The 25458-nt window shown below is 44.2% G+C and overlaps 1 protein-coding gene across 3 annotated transcripts in view; it reads right to left on the bottom strand.

Moving 5' to 3' along the window:
* l(3)L1231 (lethal (3) L1231) overlaps positions 1-25458 on the bottom strand; it is a 39810-nt gene that overhangs the window by 5846 nt on the left and 8506 nt on the right. Inside the window, exons 1-6 of one of the 3 annotated variants that reach the window (XM_065218202.1) lie at positions 20886-21273; positions 9074-9398; positions 8762-9010; positions 7028-8700; positions 5985-6967; positions 5836-5919 (exon numbers count right to left, since the gene is read on the bottom strand). In XM_065218202.1, the coding sequence (XP_065074274.1) occupies positions 5836-5919; positions 5985-6967; positions 7028-8700; positions 8762-9010; positions 9074-9307 (3223 nt within the window). In that variant the 5' untranslated portion in view covers positions 9308-9398; positions 20886-21273. Of the gene's footprint in view, positions 1-5835; positions 5920-5984; positions 6968-7027; positions 8701-8761; positions 9399-20885; positions 21274-25458 lie in introns of those variants that run through there. The other 2 variants (XM_065218200.1, XM_065218201.1) reach the window with 2 other exon arrangements.

The raw sequence follows: 25458 nt of genomic DNA, 5'->3' as shown, positions 1-25458 counted from the left end.
ATTATTTTTTGCAAAGAAGGAGCGGTAGCACCAACCACTAACATCGTTTTCTGCGGAGAACACATTATTTTGTCTGACAACGTAGTGAATCTTGGTCTAAGGATGGATCGCTACCTGAAGTGGAATGGACATGTGAACGACATAACGGCCAAAGTTTTTGGAACGTTGCGGACACTCCGAAGATTCGCTCCAGTTTTGTCAGTTCAAACCCGAATACAGCTGGTGCAAGCAGTGGTCGTGCCGTTTTTCACCTACTGTGACGTCACTTACTATCCTGGACTGTCATCAGCGCTCCGTGATCAACTAAACCGTTGTTTCAAGGCAGCAGTTCGCTTTGTCTATGGCCTCAGACGCAGAGAATCCACTGCTGCTGTAAGGAACTCTATTTTGGGACACGACCTGAACACAAATTACCGGAATAGAATCAGCTGTTTTATTCGCCAAGGGTACGCAGGAACTTTCCCACCTTATCTGCAGCAACACCTGAGAAGAGGACAGCTTGAGCGGGCCCGCTGCTTTGCGATTCCCCATCACACCACATCGAAGAATAAGAGTGTGATGATCGCAGGTGCAATCATCTGGAACCAGCTCCCTCTAGCAACACGACGACAGACAACGATCAGCGCATTCAAGACAGCGTTCTCAACAGGATCTCAAACCTAGTTTAAGAATTACATACCTACTAAGAAAGCTACTTCCACTAATGACTTATTGTTCTCCTTTAGTTAAAAATCAAATGTTGTGTTTTCCTTGACCTGAGCAATGGTGTAACCGACAGGCTAACGTTACGATAATAAATTACAATTACAATTATAATTGGATGTGATAGTAGCATTACTACACCAGTAAAAACTTTTAACACGATATAACCATGCGGCACACATGAATGTAGCTTAAAGACGTGTTGTCAACACTAACACCACCACCATCGGTGCCAGCTTCAGCGAGTACTAGTCTTGCCAGGGATGTGGGTTCAAACGGTCTGTACAGAGCAATGGATTGAATAGTGCAGTGCTTTCACACTCAGCCTAGGCAGTCAATAATTTTACGCTCTGCCTCTAACCCAGCTTTTTCGGTTCTGTCCATCTACCACAAACACGAGATCTCCCTTCTTCAATGGTTTCCTCTCAGCAAACCACTTGGTACGCTTGTTGATCGTTGGCAAGTACTCCTTGTACCAACGCTGCCACATCTGGTCCGCCAAGTACTGCGAACGTTTGTAGTACACGTCGCGCAACGGTTCTGCGAAGTCCAGGGATCTAAATTCAGGCTCTTTACACCGATCCATCAACGTGAACATCGACCATCTTGACCGTACCTCGAAGGAAATGGTTCGGTGTTAGCGCTTCGGAATCTGCTGATTCTTATGGTACGTACGTTAGCGGTCGACTGTTAACCATATCTTCCGCTTCAGCCAGGGTAGTTCATCGCCTCCTTTACAGATGGAACCATCCTCCTCCATGTGTGGCGTACCAGGAGGATTGAAGTTCCACTTCATTCTGCTACTCGTCATTGAATCCGCACATTCATTGTCAATCCGCTTCACCCAAGCAATCAACTCCTTGCTGGCTCCCTTGGAATTTGTCCCGTGGTCGGAGAAGATTTCGTCTGGAACTCCTCGTTTGCAGATGAATCTGCGAATGGCCATGAGACATGCTTGCGTTGTCAATCCGTGCACCACTTCTAAGTGCACCGCGCGTACAGCCATGCACGTGAACAGTGCGTTCTACCGATTCTCCTTTCTTCGACCAACCGTCACTTCCACAGGTCCTAGATAATCAACTCCAACAGCACTGTAAGGTCGAAGCTGTCGGGTGATTCGTTGAACCGGAAGTGGAGCAATCATCGGGACCTCAGCATAACAGCGATTTACTCTACACTTTTCATCACTTGCTGGATTTCCGTTCGCAACTTCGGAATATGAAACTTCTGTCGAAGCTCGTTGAAGACCGTTTCCTGATTTGCATGTCCAAACTTTTCATGGTAATATTGTACCGATCGTTTCGTCACTGCGTTTCCTTTCGGAATGATAATCGGGAACTTCATATCGAACGGGATTTCGTCTGACTTCGCCATCCTACCGTTCATTCGAATCACACCACTTGTCTGCGAGCGGAGTGAGTTTATATAATGGACTCCTCTCTTCCCGATCTGCATCTGATTCGCTTTGAGCTATACATTTCCCAGGAGTACCATTACTTCGTCTGGTAACGCCTCCACAAAATCACTTCCGGTCTTGAAAATTCGTCCTGCTGCAATGGTCGCTGTACTACATTATATTCCGCCTTAAGGTGAAAGTTAATGCTTTTCCGTTGATACTGACTCCGCACACGTTCGAACCACACCCAAATTCAAAATGCATCAGTACCAACAAGCATTGCAAATTCGCAAAATGGGAAGTATTGAAATTTTGACAAATACAAAATTATTGTAAAGTTATAATAATTCTACTACTGAAATGACAATTTCAATTCCAAGATTCCAAGGACAGAAATGTCCCGCTGAAGTTCAGGGAAGTCTTGGCGTAGTTCATGGAAGGCCTGCCGAACTTCAGGAAAGTCCTGCCAAAGTTCAGGGAAATTCTGCCATTTCAATTCTTGGAAATCAGGGTTGTCCTGATGAAGTTCAGAGAAGTCCTGCCGAAGTTCAGGGACGGCCTGTCGAAGGTCCGGGAAGTCTTGCTGAACTTCAGGGGAGTCCTGCCGAACTTCAGAGAAGTCCTGCTGAAGTTCAGAGAAAACCTGCCGAAGTTCATGCAACTATTGCCGAAGTTCAGGGAAGTCCTGCCGTAGTTCAGGGAAATTCTGCCATTTCAATTCATGGAAATCAGGGAAGTCCTGCCAAAGTTCAGAGAAGTCCAGCCGACGTTCAGAGATGGCCTGTCGAAGTTCAGGGATGTTCTGCCGAAGTTCACGGAAGTATTGCCGATGTTCAGATAAGTCCTGCTGAAGTTCAGGGAAGTCATGCCAAAGTTCAGGGAAGGCTTGCCGAAGGTTGCGGAAGTCCTGAGGAAGTTCAGAGAAGCTATGCCATTTCAATTCTTGGAAATCAGGGATATCCTGATGAAGTTCAGGGAAGGCCTGCTGAAGGTTGAGGGAGTCCTGCATAACTTCAGGGAAGTTTTGCTGAACTTCAGGGGAGTCTTTCCAATGTTCAGGGAAGGCCTGCCGTACTTCGGGAAAGTCCTGCCGAAGTTCAGGGAAATTCTGCCAAAGTTCAGGAAAGTTTTGCCGAACTTCAGTGAAGTCCTGCCGAAGTTTAGGGAAGTCCTGCTGATGTTCAAGGAAGTCCTGCCGAAGGTCAGGGAAGTATTGCTGAAGTTCAGGGAAGTCCTGCTGCAGTTCATGGAAGTCCTTCCGAAGTTCAATGAAGTTTTGCTGAAGTTCAGGGAAATTTTAATGAAGTTCAGGGGAGCTTTGCTGAAGTTCAGGGAAGTCCTGCCAATGTTCAGGGAAGGCCTGCCGAACTTCAGGAAAGTCCTGCCAAAGTTCAGGGAAGTCCTTTCGTAGTTCAGCGTAGTCCTGCTGAAGTTCAGAGAAGTCCTGCCGTAGTTCAGGGAAGTCCTGCCGTAGTTCAAGAAAGGCCTGCCAAAGTTCAGAGAATTCCTGCCATTTCAATTGCTGCCAATTCAGGGAAATTTTGCCAAAGTACAGGCAAGTTTTTCCGAACTTCAGTGAAGTCCTGCCGAAGTTTAGGGAAGTCCTGCTGATGTTCAGGGAAGTCTTGCCGAAGTTCAGGGAAGTATTGCTGAAGTTCAGGGAAGTTCTGCTGCAGTACATGGAAGTCCTGCCGAAGTTCAATGAAGTTTTGCTGAAGTTCAGGGAAGGCCTGCCAATGTTCAGGGAAGGCCTGCCGAACTTCCTTTCGTTCGCCACCATCGTTCGTAACGGAAAGCCCTTAACCTTGCGTCAAAGATTTTTAACGAATCTGATTACGCAAGCTGTGATTTGCAGCAACTTACGCCAGCGCCATGTCACTTCTACGTCGATAACAGCTTGCGTAATCAGATTGTAAACGTCAAACGCAATTGATTATGTGCGCCACAAGTGGCGGTATTCTTCCGGCTATAACCAGTTCTGGCTCTGGGCCCATAACCTTTCTGCAGAGTAAAATTAATAAGTCCGCTCGGTTTGAGGGGCTAAAGACTAGTGCAAATCTATTTCGAATCAATAACTACTGTTGCTACATAGGTTGAAAAGGTACAGTACAGTTTATCAGTCCATGGCCGAAAGGCAGACCGGGCGATGAGGACGGACAATGGCATGCTGAACGATTCACACGAGGATTCACGTCTCCCGAATTAATTTTGGGTCGAGGCGGTTTCAACGGCAGCGTCCCTCGTAAGCAGGAGTCCAACAAGGTCCCTTGAGACGACACCGGAGGAAGCATGGACCGGTAAGGTAAGTAGCGAAGCAAAGGAGGAAGAAGTTCGACGCAAAATTCCAAACAGTAGTTTTCGAGGGGTACACCGCAGATGTCAAGGGATATCGGGTGTATGATCCAGTCAAGCGTGACAAGCAGATCAGCCGTGACGTGATTGTGGTTAAGGAAGGCGAACCGCAGGATTTGGTCGAGCTCGTTGAAAATGTGCAGCAGGTGCAGCTCATGGAGCTGTATACGATCGAACAACCAAGTATGGGCAGCAACGACATCATTGAAGCATCAGGTGATACGGACGGTAAGTGATGGTGAAGTGACAACTGTCACCAACTCGGGTGAGGTGAGTCTCCATGCAAATCAAATGGAGAGTCACCTCACCCAAGTCACCTCAAATGTCACTTCACTAGTGACAGCGGGTCAGCAGAATAGGCCTACAAGTGTGTCCACTGTGCCCTACTATTAATGAATGATAAAATCGAGGATATTCAACGCTTCAGGAGACCGCAGAACCCGAGAAACGAACACAGTTTTGCAAAATTGATACGAAAGGAGCTGGACAAATTATCGAAGTGAGACTCAAGTTATATGGTCTCATCGTCGTAATTTTTCTAACAAAGACATCAATTTTAAGTACCTTGATAGCTGAAAAGTAGAAAGCATATAATGCTTTTGGATTGTTGGAATCTGTGTCGTCCAAGAAAGTAAACTTCCCTAACACAGGCATCAGTGCTGCAAAATCTCGACTATACACGGCGATTTTCAAAACTCTGCTTTGGTCACTCATTTGAGCTAACAATCATCGTCAAGACTCAAGGCAAACTATGTCAATTAGATGAACATGTGACACAGAATGTACGAAATTAAACGTTTTGTTGTCATTGACGAAAATATGAATGAGATTTTGACTACGTGATAAACAAATTTGTCAATATCGCGCGAAAGTCTGTCAATGACAATGACAAATCTCAGCACTGACAGGCATCGACATCAGAGTAGTAATTCAAAACCTCACTAATGATGATTTCAAACTTGTTCGAACAATCCGAAATAATTATGTTTCGCTATTTATTTTATTTGTGCATCGGGTCGACGGATAATTAGGGGATAATGAGACAAGATGGCCCACCCTAACGAAATTCGAATAAATTTCCACTATTTTGACCAGGAAATAATTCTTCCTATAATTTTACAGAAGCTTCCAGTGTTGGCAGTCCCCCTTATTCTGCGAGTCACGTGACTCTCTGTCACCGGTGAGGTGACAATTGTCACCTCGTGTGAGGTGACTCTCCATGTAAATCAAATGTCTATTGTCCCCTCACCGGTGACAGAGAGTCACGTGACTCACAGAATAGGGGGAGTATTTCGATGGAACTATATCAACAGATCCCGTCAGTTCACTTACTTTGCGTTCTGAGCAAAAAAAAATCAACTCCATACAACAGAGAAAATACTTACCACTAAACAACAATTCATTAAATGCATCCGGTGGCAACTGACTTAGTACGTTGTTCAGATTACCGATCTCGAACGGGATTTCCTCTGCAAGCACAAGTTTCAATATTTAGTCACATTCGCCAGTCTGTGGAGCTCCTCCCGAAACTCACCTATAACATCCTGAGCGGCCATCAGCTCTGACTCGGACAATCCTCCGACGCCGGTATCCTCGGAACTGGCATACGCTGAACTATTCTCGCAAATGTTCAACAGATCCTGTGTAATGGCACCGCTAAGCATCTGTTGCACGTGCTGCTGGTTGAACGGTGCCTGCTGCTGCTGTTGATGGGCGGCGAAATTCAGCATCAGATCATCGTTACGGCCAATCATGTGTTGCTGCTGCAAGATCGGCTGCGACGATAGATGCTGGTAAGTAGTGCCAAGTGAGAGTGGCTGCTGTAGCTGCCGCAGCTGCTGGCTCAACGGAATGTGGACGTTTCGGCTGATTGTTGATTGCGGCGGGACTATTTGTACTACTCCGGGAGCAACAGGGTTGCCTTGGGACATTTGCTGCAGCGGCTGTTGCAAGAGACTGCCTGTTGTTTGACGGATCGTGTTTGTTTTTGGGACAATCTGCACCGTACTGGAAGCGCCGGATACGGTTCCGTACGCTGGCGGAGGTAATGTCGGTTTCGAATGATTAACGTTCGAATACTGTTGTTTGTATTGTTGCTGATGCAGGGCCAACTGCTGCTGCAGGGGTGTGAGCTTCTTCTTTTTGCTCTTCTTCTTGGGGTTACCTGTGGTCGTAGTTGTTCCAGCTGTTCGCGCGGATGTCGCAATTATTGGCTGCTTCACCGACTGTTTCTTCTTGGCGACAACAGTGCCGGCACCGGGTTTCTTCAACAACTTGACCTCGGCTGACATCTTGTCATGATTATCGTGCTTCCAGGCATGCTCGCGGCAAAGGATCAATTCGTGGCTAATGTCAAACACCGGCACGCGACACTGACTGTTGTCGGAGAACTTGGCCGTACACTGCTGGAATAGGCGCTGCTCGGAGTTGTCCGTTATGTGCTGGTAGCAGTGGGTAGTTGCCAGCAGTGCCACCTGGCCGCAGCCCAGTCGTTGACATTTCGGTTGCTCCACGCCGCTAGAAATGCGAATACGTTAACTCAGTCCAAAATTAACAAATTATTCTACACACACTTACCCATTTCTCTTCAGTGCCATCTCCCGCTGGTGGTCTATCTTGCTCAGCATCTTCTCCACATCTCTGAACCGTTTCTTCGCCGCCAGACTGGCTCGCAGCTTCTGTCCATTCCAGTATTGCACCGTTTTGCGCCTCAGTAGCGCCCGCTTCAACTCCAACCGTTCGTCCCGGCTCAGTTTCTTGAGTTCGCCTCCATCCCGATCTCGCTCGAAGTTCAACAGTAGCTTGCCGTTCTGGTCCTCGCCGGACGTCTTCCGGCCGACCTTTCTAGGTCGCATACCTCCGAGCATTGCCGCAGCTGCATCCGTGTCCATCTCCGTGCTGGCGTAGATTTCGTTGAACCAAACGTCCTGAACACAGGGTGCACGCGACAGCGTACTGTAGCTTACCGACCCGGGAGTGCAGATATCGAAAGCGTACGAATCCGGTGCGTGCCATTCGCGGTTCATCGGTATGGCAATCGCTCCCGGGGGCTTCCACTTTGAAAGCCGAACCGTAGCCGGCTGGGCTTTACTTTCGCATGAGTCCTCCTGTTCATCTTTGACCTGTGGTCCTGGAGCCGTCGCCATTGTCGTCGTCGTCACTGCCGGTATCCTTTCGAGAGTCTCGTGATGCGAAGAACGACTGTAGGAGCGCTTCATTCGCTTACCGGTGGTACCATGCTGGTGTTGGGCAGTTTTAGCAGTGCTTGAACGATCTGCTTGCGACGGCCGACCTTTTCCTTGTGTTTTCGGAGTGGACGGGGTGGTAGCGGTTGTGCTGCTTGTTCCAGCCGTTGCCACAACGGAGGTTTTCGGGGTCGAAGGAGTAATGACAGGCGCAATGGGTTTTGTATCGGTGGCAATTGGGGTAAGCGGGGAAGCCGGGGGTGGTAGTGGATCGGCTTGCTTGTGAATAACAAAGGAGGGAATTGGTAAACCGATGTCTTCCTGGGAGGCTGATTGCGCAGGTTGGGGAGGTTTCAGAATTGACGTCGTAGGTGTTCGAGAACGTTGGGTTATGGCTTGTGGATTCTGCGGAATTGATTTGGAAGCAGCAAGGAGATTAGCAGGAGATATCACCGGTGCCGTGGTTGCTGGTATGGGAGAGGGAGGGGGCGGTGGAACGGTTGTGGTGGCAGTTTCGAGACTCATTTGGCTTGTCGGTGGTGACGTTCGACGGATATTTATCGTTGTCGAGGTCGCGGTGTTCTGTCTAACCGTTGGAAGAACTGTACTGTTACTGCTGCTAATCTGTTGTGGTATCGTAATGGGGACCTTGTTCAACAATGAAGGATTTTGTCGGGCAAGACTGTTCCGCAGTGCCGCTATGCTAGCAGGATTAGAAATGTGAGTTGCCGCAGCCAAACTGTTGCTACTGTTTGGGGTATGAAGGAAAATCTTCCCCTGCGGCTGGGGTTGAATCAAGCGAATCTTCGTGGGCGAAACGGACTGCAGTGGAGCTGGTGGAGCAACTGGGGTCGTTGCTGGTGGAGGTCCTAGCAGACTGTTGCTGGAATGATTGAGATATCTCCGCGCGTCAGGAGTAATGGTGGGTCGACCTCCAATCGGTTGCTGCAGGCTTGGACTTTTCACTATTCGCACCGTTTGAATAGCTGCCGGCGATACGTTCGGAGATTTGCTAGCCAGTACTCGGCGGGAAAATTTGCCCGTCTGCTGGGGAGATATTTGAACCTATAAATAGAAGAATGCAATCAAACAATCCTTGTCTTCTCATTGTCGACACAGATCGTACCTGTAAGGGTTTTGTGAATACTGTTGAGGGCGTTGTAGTGTTGTTTGTTCCGGCCGTGACCATCACTTGAGACGGCGACCTGTGGACGATCGTCGTGGCTTGCGGAACGGAAACTGTTCGGAATACGGTTCCACTAGGACTGGTAGTCATTGTGGTGGCGGTGCTGCCATTCAACCGAGGCTTGCCCATTGGCTGTACGAGCGTAACTTTGATCGGTGTCACCTTGCCGGGTGTCCCCGAGGTACGGTTCTGTCGAAAGTGATCGTGCAATTGTCTATACCAAGGTGTGTTGCTAGACAAACTGATACCAACCTGTATGGCATTGTGGGCGCCACTGTTGTTGCTCGTGAGCAAACTTGTGCCAGCCTGTATCACGGGTGCAGCAGTGATGGCGACAGCGGCGGCGGCGGCGGTGGTGGAGGTGGTGCTTATGGTACTACTGACTGCGTGTGAGTGCTTGTAGAGGGATGTGTTCGCCGGAAGTGGTGCCGGCTCCGTGAAGGCATACGGATCTTCCTGGACTCGGGACGCCTGTTGACATGACATGACCTGCGTCTGCTGTGTCGGAGGTGATCTCCGTCGATCGATGGTGCTTCAAAGGTTGGGGGCAGCTGTACAACACTTGCTTGAGTGATCCCTGCAAAAAAAAGAAGAGGAGAGAATTTCAGAGTTGGGCGACTGGAGTACCATCCCGATGTTTCTCGGTTGTCCGACATAGTTTTCCATGATACCTAATTCTGTTTACATTTAAATTCTGGTGAATTATGGAGACAAATGAAAACGTATCTACGCGAGAATTATACTAATGGAACATGCATAAATGACGTAGCATTTTAGGGGGAGCGGGGCTTGTGACCGACCATGTATTAGGTATGGAGTTTAAACATGGTAAAAAATATGCTACGTCATTTATGGATGGCCCTAAGATAATTGTAGAGTGAAATTGAAAAGTTTCCTGGAGGGGATTCCTAAAGTGGTATGCCGAGAATTACGAAAGCTGTTACGGCTTAAAATTTCTAGGGAATGCCTGAGAGAATTATGTTACAATAATGACCCGCTTTTGTCAGCCCCATTTTGAACATCTTTTCTAATGTTCTACGAAACCTATGCGCTTTTTCAGTTGTCTTTTTGCACCAAAGTATATCTCAAACATCCATCTTGAAGATGAATGAGAAAGATTTGAAATTACGGTTATTTGAAATTATTGAAAGATAAAAGTATGACGCTCGCTGGGGCTGGCAAAATCTGGTCATTACTGTATTATTCAGGAGAATCCTGAAAGCAACTCCGTAGATACCTTGGGATGATTCAAAGGATTTTTTTTTGAGAAAATTCCCTACACCGTGGACCCCCGGTAGTTTGACCGTTTTCAATCTGAACACTTTTTAACTTGAACCCCGCTAATCTGCAGGCCGTGCAAACTAAAAATGACTCAAACGTCACTTAGCGCATGGAATGGAGTGAAGCGAAATGGAACTTTGTGAAACGGAACGCAGAATCAAAACAAAACAGCAAATAAGGCTACCAGTAACACCCAGTAACACGCTTTTCTGATGCTCATGGGGTTACTAGAAGTTCAAATTAAAAATTATCCCCGTTAATATGAATGAGGTGCTGTTCAAATTAACGATGGATTAAGGATATCCACGGTATATCCTGTGGAGATTTTTTTTTTAAGGTTTCAACATAGGATTGAAGATCTCGATTTAGGCTAAATTTTCAGAAGGCTGCCACATTCCATTTCCGTTAGAAATCCTTCAGGTCAATTGTAGTTCCACCCTTTTTTTCAGTATGTGCTTCACAATTGACCAGTATTCCTCAATTGGCCTTAGCTCCGTAGTATTGGCCGGATTCATCTCCTTGGGAACCAAAAAATGGAATTTGAGAAGTGGTAGCTTGCAAAGTCCGGTCAGAATAGGCAATCCACCCCAAGTTGATTCAAAAAAGGCAGTAGTCTCATCCGTAGACACTCCTCCTGGTAAATTTGCTGGTTCATGATCCTAGAAGTAACGAAAGTTTCGCTTTTCAGCCCACAACTGCAGATTGCCCAGGAATTTGATCGAAAACTGCCAGGAGCGGATAGACCGGGATTTTCGTGTCGAGCGTGCAGGATTGAATCGCGACGGGATTGCTCCGATGAAACCATGATGTAAACAAATGAATATATTCGGAAAACCAATGCCTACTGTGATTCTATACACTCTAAACTTGATTCAGTGGAATTTTGAAAAAAAAACTCAAAAAATGCTTTAATGGCAGCGATTTTAATGTGCCCGGAATTTTTCGTGTTCAACCTTTAAGCCCGATATGACATCAACGAATATACGTAAATTAAGACTCAGATACCAATCTGATTATTGAACATTTTGAAGAGCCAACATGCAAGTGTCATTAGGAAGATTGCCAAGTAGAGAGTTGTCCATTTTTGGGTGATACGTACACTAATTGTTGGAGACTACTGTATTCGGTCGGAGTGCTAACACCTGCGAGCACGCTCCACTGCTTCGAATCTTCGGATCCAAGAAAGGCGATTTGCCTTGACTCTACTGCTGTATGACTTCGAGATTGAGTACGAATCGACCAAAAATTTCGGTAATGCCGATGTCCTGTCACGTCTCATCGACCAGCACGCGAAGTCCGAGGAAGATTACGTCATCGCCAGTATTCGTCTCGAGGAAGATATCAGGTCGGTAGTCTCGTGTACAGTTAACGCTCTTCCTCTCTGTTTCAGAGTCGTCGCTCAGGGTACGCAGTCCGATCCACTCCTTCGCAAGGTGTTCCGGTATGTCAAACGCAACTCATCGAGCCGGAACTCAAGCGATTCCAAGCCAGGCAGGAGTCGCTCAGTCTAGTGGATGACTGTATCCTGTTCGAAGAACGACTCGTGATTCCTTCGCAATACCGAAAACAGTGCTTGAACCAACTACATCTTGGACATCCCGGTATCCAAAGGATGAAAGCACTTTCCAGAAGCTATGTTTACTGGCCCTCGCTTGACGAAGCAGTAACGGCCTACGTCAAGGCTTGTCAACATTGTGCGCCCAAAGCATTTGGTCCGTGGCAACGTGTTCATGTCGATTTCGCCGGTCCAGTCGAAGGCGAATACTACCTCATCGCCGCCGACAGCTTCTCCAAGTGGCCTGAAGTGATGCAAACTCGGCGTATCACTTCCCACGCTACCATCAGCATTCTGCGTGAACTATTCGCTCGTCTTGGGATGCCCGCAATCTTGGTATCAGACAATGGAACACAGTTCACCAGCGCTGAATTCGCCAACTTCTGCATGGCGAATGGGATAGAACACATTACAACAGCCCCGATCCATCCACAGTCAAACGGGCAGGCCGAACGTTTTGTGGAGCAAGAACGATCCAGTTTACGCCAAGGTCTACACACGAAACAGTTGGAAATGGAACCGAACGTTTTGTGGAGCAAGAACGATCCAGTTTACGCCAAGGTCTACACACGAAACAGTTGGAAATGGGCACAAGGCATCATGTTACAACGCCTGGCAGACGTCATGTACAATGTGTGGATCGAAGACCGTCGAATGCTGCGCTCACACATTAATCAGTTACGAAGCCGAACCGGGACAAATTCAGCACCAAGCCAGTCAACTCACCCAGTCAGCAGTTGTGAACAGAAATTACCCTTGGATGTTCTACTTGAAGCCTGGAACTTGCCTGTACCAGGTCCAAATACGCAAGCTCCACTTCCAGCTCCAGTAAAACCATCGTCTGGGCAAGCTTCTTCATCAGCCAGAACATTGCAAGCTTCTACGCCACAACGAGCATCATCTACTCCGCGGCATGACCAGCCGAGAGATCCTGTGATGAGTCCGTTATCGTCTGTCCAGTCCTCATCAACGTCAACGTCAACATCCGTTTCAACCGAATTTGAATCAGCAGTTGAGGCAGATCCAGTGGTAACAGTTCCTCGGTGTTCTTCTAGGAATCGAAGGCCGCCGATGTGGTTTGACCACCTTTATATAGAGAGAAGATGTTGGAGACAACTGTATTCGGTCGGAGTGCTAACATCTGCGAGTGCGCTCCCTGCGACGCTGAGCTCTCGAGTGACAGTTCATATGTTACTGCGACGATGCTGGAAGGCGCATAAATGTATGTGTAATGGACAGTTGTCATTATTCAGGAATAACTGACGTGTACATTAACTGATAAAATATACACGCGACATTCTACTGACAAGTTAAAACGTCTGTGGAATTTCTCATGGAAATCCAGCAAGTCATAAACTGGTTACCAAACGTCTTTAAAGTTACCAATTCTGAAAGCTGATTCAACAATTCCACGTTCTTTGAGGAAAATTCTTTATTGAATTCTTTAGAAAATACACTGAAAGTAACACTTATGGTAAACCAGATCTGTCATGGTGGTTACTCTTTGTTACTCCATGAGTAATCAGTTCCATAAACCAAATTGATTTTTTTTTAATCAAAACTGCATGGGCGCAAAAATATCGATCTAGGATGTACCAAGAACTTAAGAGAATATCCAAAATATTCAGATGAGTTACGAAAACTTCAGGTAAGGCCTGTACTTTGGGAAGTTTACAGATCTTTAAGGGTAAGTCCAGGGTAAGAAAATCAGAGCAGTTCCATGAACTTCATAAAAAAATCGAGAACTTGACGACAATCAGAGTACTTCATGGCAGTTGCATCAACTTCAAGAACTCTACAAGAACGTCGAGAGATCTTCTGATAAGTTTAAAGATCTATAAAAATGGTCAGATTTGATCAATTCATTGCAGTTCCATGAACATCTGTAATTTTTAGAAATAATTGGGAACTCCAAAAATTTAAGATTTTTTTTTAGAAGTTCAGGGTTAGTTAAAAAATGCAGAAACTTTATACATACTACAAGAAAAATGTCTAGAAAACATTAAATAATTTGTAAGTGTCATGATCAACAGAAAAATTGCGGGATGTTTAATGAAGTTCCGAGAACTTAAGGGAAGTTTAACGCCCCTTAAAAAATACGTTTTGATTTATCTAAAAATTTTAGAATAAGAATACCGAAAACCAAAAATCGAAAAACATCGGATTTTTTTTTCGTGTAAAAACATTTTTCTGACTCATCATGGCAAAAAGTTGGACGTTTCGGTTTAGTTTAGAGTTCAAGTTTTGTTTTTCATGATAAGATAGAAAAAATATGTTTACATGTCAAGGGGTCAGTCACTCAGCACAGTGTGCCGAAAGTAGATTCGGCACAGCTTGGGCACATTCATCGGCACAACCTCGTAGGCGTTGGATTGTTTATTGAATAAAATGGGAGCACTGCTGCACAGCTGTCATTGAAGTTGTTCAGTCAAAAATATTACTAAACAAAGAATGACGAAAATTTAATCATTTTAAACATAAAGCAATCTTTAAATATTGATTTGATTAAAATTTATTTCAACTGTATACTAAGTCCAGACAATGGCGAAAAATTCGTTTAGTGTATATCGCTGATTTTTCTTGCTGGAAGTTATTATAATCGGTAGTTACATAGGTAAATATCGGTTACATAAGTAAATATCTGTTTCTGGTCACTTAGTGTGTAAAAAAAGTGATCGTTATTTGAGAAAAAAATGTCAATGGAATAATTTAGATCTCCGCCTCCACGTTGGATCACCAGTATTCTCGCAGTGCATTATGCCGTTGATGAATCTGAATCCATTCGTCCGGTAGCACCACAGTCTACTTCTTCTGCATATTGAACCTGAAGCTACTGATGAGATCAATACTTGGAACTAGTACGGGGGAAATGAGAAGAACGGATCAAGAGACCGCTTGTGGGACAATAGCGCTGAAAACCACGTGAAACTGAAGTAACTTCCATTCCATAAAACCTAGCCCATTATCTACAATTATATTCATTGAAATTCTCAAAATGAGTTTCACAATCGAACGCTGTACCAGGCGGGAATAGCTGACGGTAACGGTAAAGGATCCGGAACCATCGGACAGAGGGAGATGGAAAACTAGTTGATTGCATTGTATACCAGAAGTTCTAGGCAGCTGCAAAGCTAACAGTCCACCACAAAGCTCTGAAAAACCGTATAGATAGGAATTGTCTTTTTATGTTGATTCGGTGGATGTTCTTTAAGGTCATTTCGTTGCTGATGTAATCCTGGTGTATGAAATCTTTTTCAGGACATGCTGGTCCATTCGGGACAGAAGTCGTACAAGTGTGAACACTGTGGAAAATACTTAAGGCAGTCGACTTTAGATTCACGTTAGGACCCACTCCAACGAACGTCGCTTGCTTACATCATTTTTGGAAAGCTTTCCAACGAGAAGAATAATCCAACAACCCACATGCGAACTAATTCACTCGTCTGCAAGGTCTATCGAACGTAGTTTCATCATCCAACGTCCAGATTTATTGTGTAGATCAGAACTTCAACATCTGTACCGGCTGTTTCAAAGTCTTCATGAATGAGGACGATATGGGAGATCACGTGAAGTAGCACAATAATAACAAGCCAGATCTGCCAGAAAACGTTCACCAAATCGAATAACCTGAAAACCCACATGAAGCCGCACATATTTCAGGATTCGTTTCAATATTTGAGTTGAGGAAGAAGTCAGCCGTCACTCGTTGGTAAATTCATCATCGAAGCCGTTTATTTATTTATTTAACCTGAAGACCAGAGTTGCGACCTATCACAATCACCATCATCAAACAGCTGATGGTAGTAATGCTTTTTACATTCCTATCAATGTGCTCGTCGAAGCTCTCTCCATGACCATCCATCAAGTTGACGAAAGAAGTAAAAAGCAACTGGTGAATGTCGTCTTCTGTTGTGATCCATCACCGATCTGGTCATTCCTGACAATCACGATACTCATCTGTGCTCGTTTTGAAGCAGTTACTGCTTTGCTTGCTGATGTGAGTGTGTTGGTGAGTGAGCCCAACAGCTTCCGTTTAATGTTGCCTGCTTTGTTCGTAACTCACACACTCGCGCCTGCCGAGACGAACTTGGAATGCGTTAGCATTGTTTTCATTTTCTTCTGTCGTTTCGCTTTTTCTCTGCAGAAGTCTTCACTGTTTTCGTTGTGCTTTTCATTATCAGCAGCGAGTGTAACGTTTTGCTTGTGAGCAGCGACCTTTACTGGTGATTGTTGTTTGCCATGGCTCAGTCGGCGATAGTCGGTTGATGCGAAGGCGAGTGTCACGTGAGTGTCGTGATTTTTCCAGTCACGATTTTCGGAACAAGTAAATTTTTCGTTTACGAAAGTACACCATGACTAAAAATCATGAAATTGTGAACATTGTTCCACAAAATAAACGTAACACCTCCAAAGGCAACAAAAGTCATAGAATCGTGAACTCTGTTCGGAAAATCATGATCTAGTTCTGGCAAACGTGACTTATGTTCATACGTTGTGATTGATACGGGAACGAGAACATGGTTCATGAACTATGAAATGTCAACTGCATTATAATTACCAATATTTTAAATGGAGTGAGGAAGTGGAATGAAAACAACGGAAGCCCGCATCCCAACTGAAAATGACAGCTGCAGCATTGCATGTGATCCAAGTTCACGATTTCAGGAACGAAAATCACACTTATGGGTTCATGGATCACGAAATCGGTTTCGATCGGCCGGTTTTGAATGGTTGCAATAGCAACCCGATCGTAGCTTTTATGATGTGATAGGAGGGGCTTGGTGGCCTTAGAGCGACCATTTTTGCTTACTGAGTAGAACATTAAGAATATAATCTCAAGCCTCCACATTCAATACTCGTTAATCGCTTTATTTGTTAATGTGAATACATTGGAATAACAACAAATCGATCGTTGTAATAAAACTTACTAAGCAGAAAACCCTGGATTCAATCCCAAGCTCCTTGGCATTATAGGATCGTTAGGATATCAATTCAGCTTATCGTTTACCAAAACGGATCCTGATGCAAACCCGACCCTTTTCTTCAACATCCAGTGATGTCTCGGGGATGTGCAGAGAATTTCTGCTTTCAACATAGCGGGTATTACACCAACACATTCCAGCCCTTTTCTTTCTTGACCGACCTGGGTTCGGGCGCGTTCGGCGCTCAAGATGGGAATATGTATAGTTGGTCAAGAACTCACGATCCGCTATTGTGGGTGCCGTTAATGTTCATGAAAAGTTCACTTTTTTTTTCTTTATTAAAGAGACTTTTAGCTTTGGGCTGGTTCGTCTTTGGGAATCCCAGGTGGGGAATCCCCTATTTGAGGGGGGTGGGAATTCCAGAGGGAAATTACCCTAACAACATAGTTTGGATCACAGAGGGGATTTCCGAAAAAGGGCGTGGGGCCTCGGAAACTGAGTTTTTAGCTACGGAGTTTTTAATTTGGTGGCCCTGCAAGGGAACCTTCGAGGGTGGGGCTCCGAAAGGGGTCCCTTAGTTGCTTAGTGGCTGTCTTAATACTGTCATTTTGTTGGAGAATTCCGTTTTCGTTGCGTTGGTCTGTATAGTTGCTGATGTGGGTGGTTAGTTGTGAGATTCTGGTTCCGAGTGTGATCTGGTATGGTGGTGATGATGATGATGGTGAGTTAGGTGATCAGATTAGATCGAACAGCTCAGCTTCCCGCAGGAAAACTAAAAGGGCTGTAATTCTTATAGAATCGTTACCGAGGGCATCGCTGATGCTTCCCGGGATGTCGTAGCGGGTCTTGGTGCTTCGTATTTCGGACAGTGGCAAATAATGTGATCCACCGTTTGTGGAATTCGGCATAGATCACAGATCCTATGGAAAGGTCCGTCTCCCTTGTAGTTGTGGGAGATGTTTGTATGGTGTGTTCGAAGTCAGGATACTATGACCTGCTCTCGATGTATCGGTGGGTCCGCCCACCTGAAGATGTCTCTTTTAATTTTTCTGATGCAGGGGTTTCACTGGCCGCCCAATCGCGAGCCCAACCTTCGTTGGTGATTTTTGATACCCATTTTTTGAGGTCCGGACCAGGTACAATTCGCGTGTACTTCGCCATACGACGACCTGAGTTGGCTAGTTGGTCCGCTTTTACGTTACCATGAACCCCGCAGTTTCCAGGTATCCACACAAAGACTGTGTTGTTTGGCGCGTGTTCCTGTATAGCCTGGATAAAAGGGTGTTTGCTCGTATCGGATTCCAGTGCGGCTACCACACTAGCGGAGTCGGTGAAGATGGCTATTGGTCGGTCGTCGGGAATGGTGTCGGGAGTCTATGGCATTCTGCGAGGTTTGCACCAAAAATCCCGATTCCTACCTTTCCCTGGGCTACCGAGCCATCCGAATACCGAATGGTGTATCCTCCGTATTTCCGGTTCTGGAGTTCGAGTACCGCTTGTGCCACCGCTGAAGGATTGGCACCAGCTCTGAATTGGCGTATGATTGTGTGGTCGGTCAGAATCTTCGGCATGTTCCAACCCCTCGCTCCGACCCAGTAAACCTTGGATATTGGGGGGAGAGTCGGGTTGGATGCTTTCCTGAGTGAATTGTTCACCTCCGTGAGGAGGGAATCTTCCTTGTCGTCTCCTGATGTCTGCTGGTAAAGTCCGATGGCTCGTTGGCAGATAGTTTTGGAGATGAAGCGATCAAAGGGGAGCAATCCTCCTCGATGCAAGCAGCTATTACGGAGGTACCTGGCAAAAGACCCGAACAGATTCGGAGAGATTGTTGATAGACTGGCGCTAACTTTTCGATCAATCGGGGCTTGGCAAGGAACGTAGTTTCGATTCCGTAGGTTAGGCGTGAGTTGATGATGGTTTTCGCCACGTTCAGTCGGAATCTTCGGTTGGCATTTGGATGTCGTCCCGCTAGAGTTTTGAGCAGGTTCATACGCTGTTTGCATCCGTTTTTGACAAGTGTGTGTCGAAGGTGAGATGTCGTTCAAAGCAGACCCCGAGGATTCGGATCGTTTTCCGAAACAGAATTAGATCTTCTTTGATGCAGACTTTGGTGCTGAGGACTTGGTGTTTTATCGGACAGATGTGGGTGCATCCGCTCTTAGTAGCGGATAACTGGAAACCGGCCGACGAGGTCCATGCCGATACGTAGGTGACGGCCTGAAAAGTTCACTATTTTGCCATAAAGGTTTCCAAAACAACAAAGTTTACGGGTGGATTTGGATCTGTTTCATACCACCATAAGGTGTATGCTGGTCACAAATGCCTTGCCAAATTAATTTCCTATGCAGGTGATCAATCTTTGATCTGAATTTCGCGAATAAACACGAGGAGCATTTCTTATAGCAAAACTTGCCATACAAAATGGTCATACTTCATTTTTAGTATACAAACTAACACTTCTTCCTGCTGTCACCTTTGTATTACTCGCCTAGGTCGGCGCTGGTATTGCCTAGTTTGAGATCATCAATTTTTACATATTGAGGATGAATACTATAGTCCCAAGCATCGTCTATTGGTTATCTGTGTAATTACAGCTGATCTGGCAATAACAGAGTAGGATCCGCGGGCGGTCAATCATCCTCACGCTCAAATTTTCGAAAATTTAAATGGAACGTAGACTTTGACTGAGTTTATATATAACGGGGAGAGTTCTGCACGATTGCCAGGTCAGTCAACATGTAAGGTTTTTAAACTAAAGGGAATCAAGACGTTTGAGTTCAGCTAAAACATGAATAATTATTATTATTTAACTTTATTAATGAGGCTTTCAGCCTTGGGCTGGTTCGCCTCCAAAAACATGAATAAAAGACGAGTTTATTCTGAAGAATCTTGAAAAATATCGATGCAATGCAAAAATAGATTGCTCCGATTTATATTTCTTCAACCCTAGGGCTACCATTGCCTCTCCTCCTTCCCGTATTTACGCCAATGAGGGTACTCACGAATTATTTGTGTTCATTTAAACTAAATTTGTTTGTCGCAATTTGACCAGTGTAATTTAATATAATAATCGCACCCTGTACTGATCACCTGCATAGAACCATAAAGAAAATCAACAACCTATTCTGGTTATCATCCCAACCTGTGATATGGTTGCACCATATCTAGTATTGTTCATGTATGTAACTCGTTTATTAGGGCAGTGCCTTGAAATCACATTCCGCAGCCATCGATGACTTCACGCATTATGTTAATAGTTGGTTCTACAAAACGACTGCCGACAAATACGCTGTTTCAAAAACATTGATCACAATCAATTTAAATTGTTACTGAGCTATTTGATTTGCTGGAATCGATATGGGTTACAAATTTACTGCAACCAAACAAAGTTCTGATCTGAACCTGAAAATGGTTAACTTAATCACCCTTCAAAAAAAAGCCTCAATATACAGTATACCATTTCTCGTCATCCGTTTCGCGCATCACTCCACATACTACTCCGCGCCTACATAATTTCACAGTCCGACTATCTGTCTGCCCGCTGCTACTGATATACAGCATCAATCGAGGAGCGGTGCACGAAAATAGCTACTTACAACGCTGGAAATGCTCGGTCCTGTGCCGAGAACCGAGAACGTTGATCGTCGACGCGCGTGTAGCAACCACAAAGCGCAACTTAACTAGTACACCAATTGAAAGGCAAATGCTCCAAGCCGCGCGGGTACTATCCACACAAACCTACACAAACTTACAACATATGTATACTAAAACGGCGAGAAAGAGCGTTTCGCGCAACATCACCATTTACTGAAACAATGAACCTACGCGCAATATCAACAACGGCGACCCGCACACACAAACACCAGCAGCGCATAAACCGGCTCAATGAGTTCAAGAAGCCGTAGCACGTAGAACCATGGAACTGAAACCATCCTATTTACATTCGTGGTAAGCAGCTCCACTTTGCATGCAATTTGCTGAAGATGGAAAATCCGAAAACAAACATTATCATCCTGTTAGAATTCAAATAATTATTGTTCAAAGTACAACCCCGACATCATTGCCTAATCATGCCCTTCCACTCAACTCAGACACCCTTCATTGCATATTACGAACTAAGTGCAGGAATTAGCAAACAGTCAACCGTGGAAGGCGATTACGTGCATAGCGAATTAGGAATTCTTCGACTTTCTAATTCCCGGAAGGAAAAGGTTCTGCTTAGTGGTATTCTTTCCCCGGATAATCAATGCGCTACAACTAAAAGACCTACCGATGGTGCTATTGAGTACCGAAAATGATTGCTCACCTTCACCTGCTACCAGACCAGCGAGCTTCTACTCCAGCTCCAGCCCCGCACGGACAGAGGAAAGTGTAGTTTGTTTCGTTTGTTGTTTTTGTTGCTGCTGTTGTTGCCTCTTGCGTTTTTTTTTCTCTCCTCTGCCTCCGCTACACACTCTCGAATGACGACTGTAACAAATTTATGCGATGGAAGGGCAAAAACTGGAATTCGTCCGGACAAGCTGGCGCGGCCACAGATTCACCGAAATCCACTGTTAAACGTTGCACGGACATCCACTGCACACTTTATGCATAAATTCACTCCATTTTGGGACAGATTTGAACGCAATATTTTGCAAAATTTGGGTCCAATTCTGAAAATTTTCCTTCCGAGCTGTCAAAACTTTGGCAATACATCGATGAGTGCCGTGGGGGAGTTCCCAAAGCCAATTTTCTGACAGATGCCCACGGTGAGTGGCCTGGCAGCGGGTTTGAGTTTCTTCGCTGAGTGCCATGCTACACACAAAATGAATGAGCATCAATTTTACGCGTAATCGCCTTTTCCGATAGGGGTTTGAGCCGTCAGCAGTCGGATGATTTTTAAAACGAATCGATTTACTGGATGAAACTATAAATCCGCATAAACACCAAAAATGGTTTGTTTTCCATGTTTAATCTTCTTATTTGCATTACAAGTTTATTCCTTATCGTGTATTAGCTTATTGCGTGCTCTCAACTTAGTATTCTATGCACTTGCACAGTTATTAATTGAGAGCTTTCGATGCCTGTGTCATTTTTGCATTAGTTTAATTGTATGACAATCATAGAAATTTACCAACCCGAAAAACCTTTAGTTTTGTAATAATAATTAACAGGGTGGTCAGTGAAATTTCATTTTGAAATTCCCAGTTTTCCCAGCTCAAATCTTAAAAAATTCCCGGTTGTTAATATTCAACAAAAAACGTAATTGAACGCATTTTTAAAATGGCGGTCACCTGTAAATTTTCGGAGTTATTTGTGGGAAAAGTTAAAGCAAAATTACAGAAAGTATTGTTTAAAGCTGAAAGTATATTGAACTCTACGAGTCACATAATGTATTCAAAACAAATCATTGATCTATCTTTCGAGATACTTTGAAAACTCAATTTCTATCACTTTTTTAAACTTGATACACCTTATTATTTCAAAGACCTAGAATTTATTGAGTAACAGAGATAAAGGTCAGTATTGGCATTTGGCCATGCTATCCGTATGAATAGGATACAAGACAGAAATGTGAAGAATAAAAGATTTAATTAAAACAATTTTTCAGAAAAAATTAACTTGATACAAATGAGAATTAGATGAAATTGTAAGGGATATCGGACAAAGAATATGTGTCTTCACTAACATAAATATTCACCTTTCAGTACTCGCGCTGATGTACAAAGTTAAACACGAAACAAAATGTGTAAATCCTACTGACTTTGGAACTCGCTCAACGTGAAACATGGTTCATGAAATTTAATACACACATACAATAGACCAATACTTGAAGAATATTACTGAAAGGATACAAAACAGTGATTTACTAAGATTCCCAAGATTCTGGGGCTTTGAAATTTGTGTAGAGTCTGAAACTAGAACTTTTCTTTAAGATTTTCGTGATGCAAGATTTGGAGAAAAAATAATTAAAATGTGAGATTTTGAAAATTTTCAAAATCACAGTTTTGAAAAAAAATATCACACTGGAGTCATAATTGTCAAGGCTCTAAGATCTAAGATTGGGCCCATCGCTAAAAATCTGCTATTTATCAATTTTATCTAGATGAACGCGTTATTGGGACGTTACTAATGGATATTTTTGGTTGCTATTGAAAATTTAGTCGATTGCTGAATTTATGTATGGGCCCAAATAAGGGACACTTAGGCCGACATTACCTGCATGTCCCCTAGTTTTAAAATTTTCTACCATATTGCTATATTATATATTCGGACTTCGGAAATTTCAAATGATAAATGTGCTTATTAGTTAACAATTTTCAACCAGCTCGTCAATTTCCGGCAAGCGTTTCCAATAATTTGATATAACGTGCACACAAATTCAGCATATTTGTAGTTCTTTGATAAAATGTCAACTCAATTGTTCATAACAAAACATAGTTGCAACATGCCTAAGTTAGCTAGTTTGTATGCTATGCCTATTGTGCTAATTTAAAGGCCACCACTGTACGAGGTAAAACCATAGAGGTAACTCTAAGACTAGAAGGTTCTGAAATAACGTGCTCAACTTTTTGGCTCAGCTCTGGTACTCTCTTCGGTCCCAAGCTAATCGATTCACCCCTCGAAACATAGGAAAAACCAATAGCCCCTCATTTTACCTGTCTAACTTTCATAGCGAATCAAAACAAACATTATGTAGAACTAGAATTTCGACTAGAATGGGATACGTTAATCGTTTGCTTGGGACCAATAGGCTAGTCAAGTAGTGAGCCAATTTAAAATCGTTAGTTTCGTATTGATTGTTGGTAAAACCACTAATTTCCAATTTTAGATGATTTCACGTTCCCGCTGATACAACGTATATTCGTTGTAGGTCAGGTAAGACAGTAGGAACTGCATAGGAACACTACACGATGTTTATTCGTTTTTTTAACTCTATTTCGAACTCTCCTCAGAATTACCACCATCAAATACTCCTCAGAATTGCCCTGGAATCTTACTCAGAACTATCTATAAATTCACTTTAGACTTCACTGAAGTACTCCCTTCAGTTTGTTTAAAATTATAAATCCCATAATATTTTTAGATATTAGTCAGAATCGACATCAGAATTAACTTATTTTTTTAAATGAAACTATCCTCACAATATCCTTTTCCTAAATATTTTTTCTTAAATTCCCGTGGAATCATGCTTCAAGCCTGTCTTACCCAGTTTTCGATCATGAGTAAAATCGGAGTTAATTTTGAGTAACTCTGAGTAACTCGCGTTGCTCAATACCTTATTCACATATCAACCTGATTGTTATATTAAAACAATGTTGATACCGATGCTGTCAAGCAAAGTAAGCTGACGTGCTTTTCAGTTTTCAGAACCTCGATGAAAGTATTAATTAAAAAAGGATAGTTATAAACTATAAACTATATTCTATAATCTTTCAGAGATATAACTTTTGACTGTATGGGTGTTTTATGCAAGCCAGTTGGTAGAAGCAGAATGTGTGTAACAGTTGATATGGAAAAAGGACTATATCCTGGGTGGTAGAATCTAAAATTCATGAAGTGGGATGAGGAGAAGAGGCACAGCGCCCTGAAAAACCTAGATTAGTCAACATTGCCTCATACTGTATGAAAATAATGTTCTGCCCGACAACGACTCAGCAGCATGAAACTCTGTGAACTGTGTCTCAGAGTCGGTGCACTCCCGGGAAAACTGGAGGGCCTTCGCATACTCAAGCTTTCAAATTAAATAAAACCCGGAGCGGATCAACTTAACCACTATATTGTCTAAACATTCCTCAATACACTTAGGAGTGAGTACTGTGGTGTGTTGGATACTCTGGCACGTACTTTTACGACAACTACGACAAATGCAGTCCAGAGAGCGCTCACTGAAATTTCAAAACGATTCTGGCGATAGTAAACAATGAAAGGCTGACATGGTCTACCAGCGAATGGCGGTTTGACTAGCGCGTCTACCGTTCGTTGGCTGTCGTCCGATGGTGGTTTGGTTTAGTGATGTGGTGTTTTGGCAATGGGCTGGTATGACGGATTGTGGAGCTGGTCCCGATGCACAGCTCCGATTTTACTCCTTCAGACGAAGCCAGTCGACGACGGCAAGGTCGCACTCTGTCAAACCGGGAAGGGAATCTCTTCTTAGCTATTAGGGCCGTGTGCTCGAGAGCGGTGTCCAGGCTTGTTGAAATTTCTCAAACTCACTTTTCAAGGCTCCGGTTGACTTTTTTGTTCAAGGCAAGAAGCTTCAGAGTTCACCCAGGATTTCAAACAACAGCGTGTGATAGAAAACATGAAAATGAGTGGCAGCAAACCTCACTCCCGTTTTATCCCACTTCCCGCACAAGTTGTGAGGCTCGATGCTATGATTTGAGAGTAGGAATTCCACTCCTCAGAAAAATGCTACGCTCGGCTCATTTTAGAGTCGTGAGTGAGGCCCCATCAAGACCTCCTTCAATGGTCCTAGGCAATTAGATATCCGTACTCGCCAACCAGTAAGTGGTTTGAAAAATGTACGGAAAAGGTACTGAATCGGTGAAATCGGTGTTCAACAGGTCACTACGATTCACTACTTGAACTAGATTCCTTAACTCCACTAGCTAATCACTTCTGGCGAGCGAGTACTGTTTAAAAGTGAACGATGGCCGTTCGCTGAGCATCGCAGGACCCTTCACCCCATCACCCTGTGACTCCGTGTCACCATTTTGTTGTGGTCATAGACGCCTTATTCAACAATCGGCCGTTAAGCATGGCCGTGTCGTCTTCCCAGTGGGTTTCATCGCTATAGTTTAAATTTACCTGAAGGATCGATCACCTGCTGCAATAAAGAAATTGAAGGTTTGTAACAGAACGGTTACATGTATCAGGCGTTCGTGTGTTATACATCA

This window comes from Ochlerotatus camptorhynchus, unplaced genomic scaffold (genome assembly GCF_037179485.1).
Source record: "Ochlerotatus camptorhynchus isolate MF236.1 unplaced genomic scaffold, CSIRO-AGI_Acam_v1.1 ptg000084l, whole genome shotgun sequence".
Classification (NCBI taxonomy): Eukaryota; Metazoa; Arthropoda; class Insecta; order Diptera; family Culicidae; genus Ochlerotatus; species Ochlerotatus camptorhynchus.
This window is presented reverse-complemented; position numbering and strand designations above follow the sequence as displayed.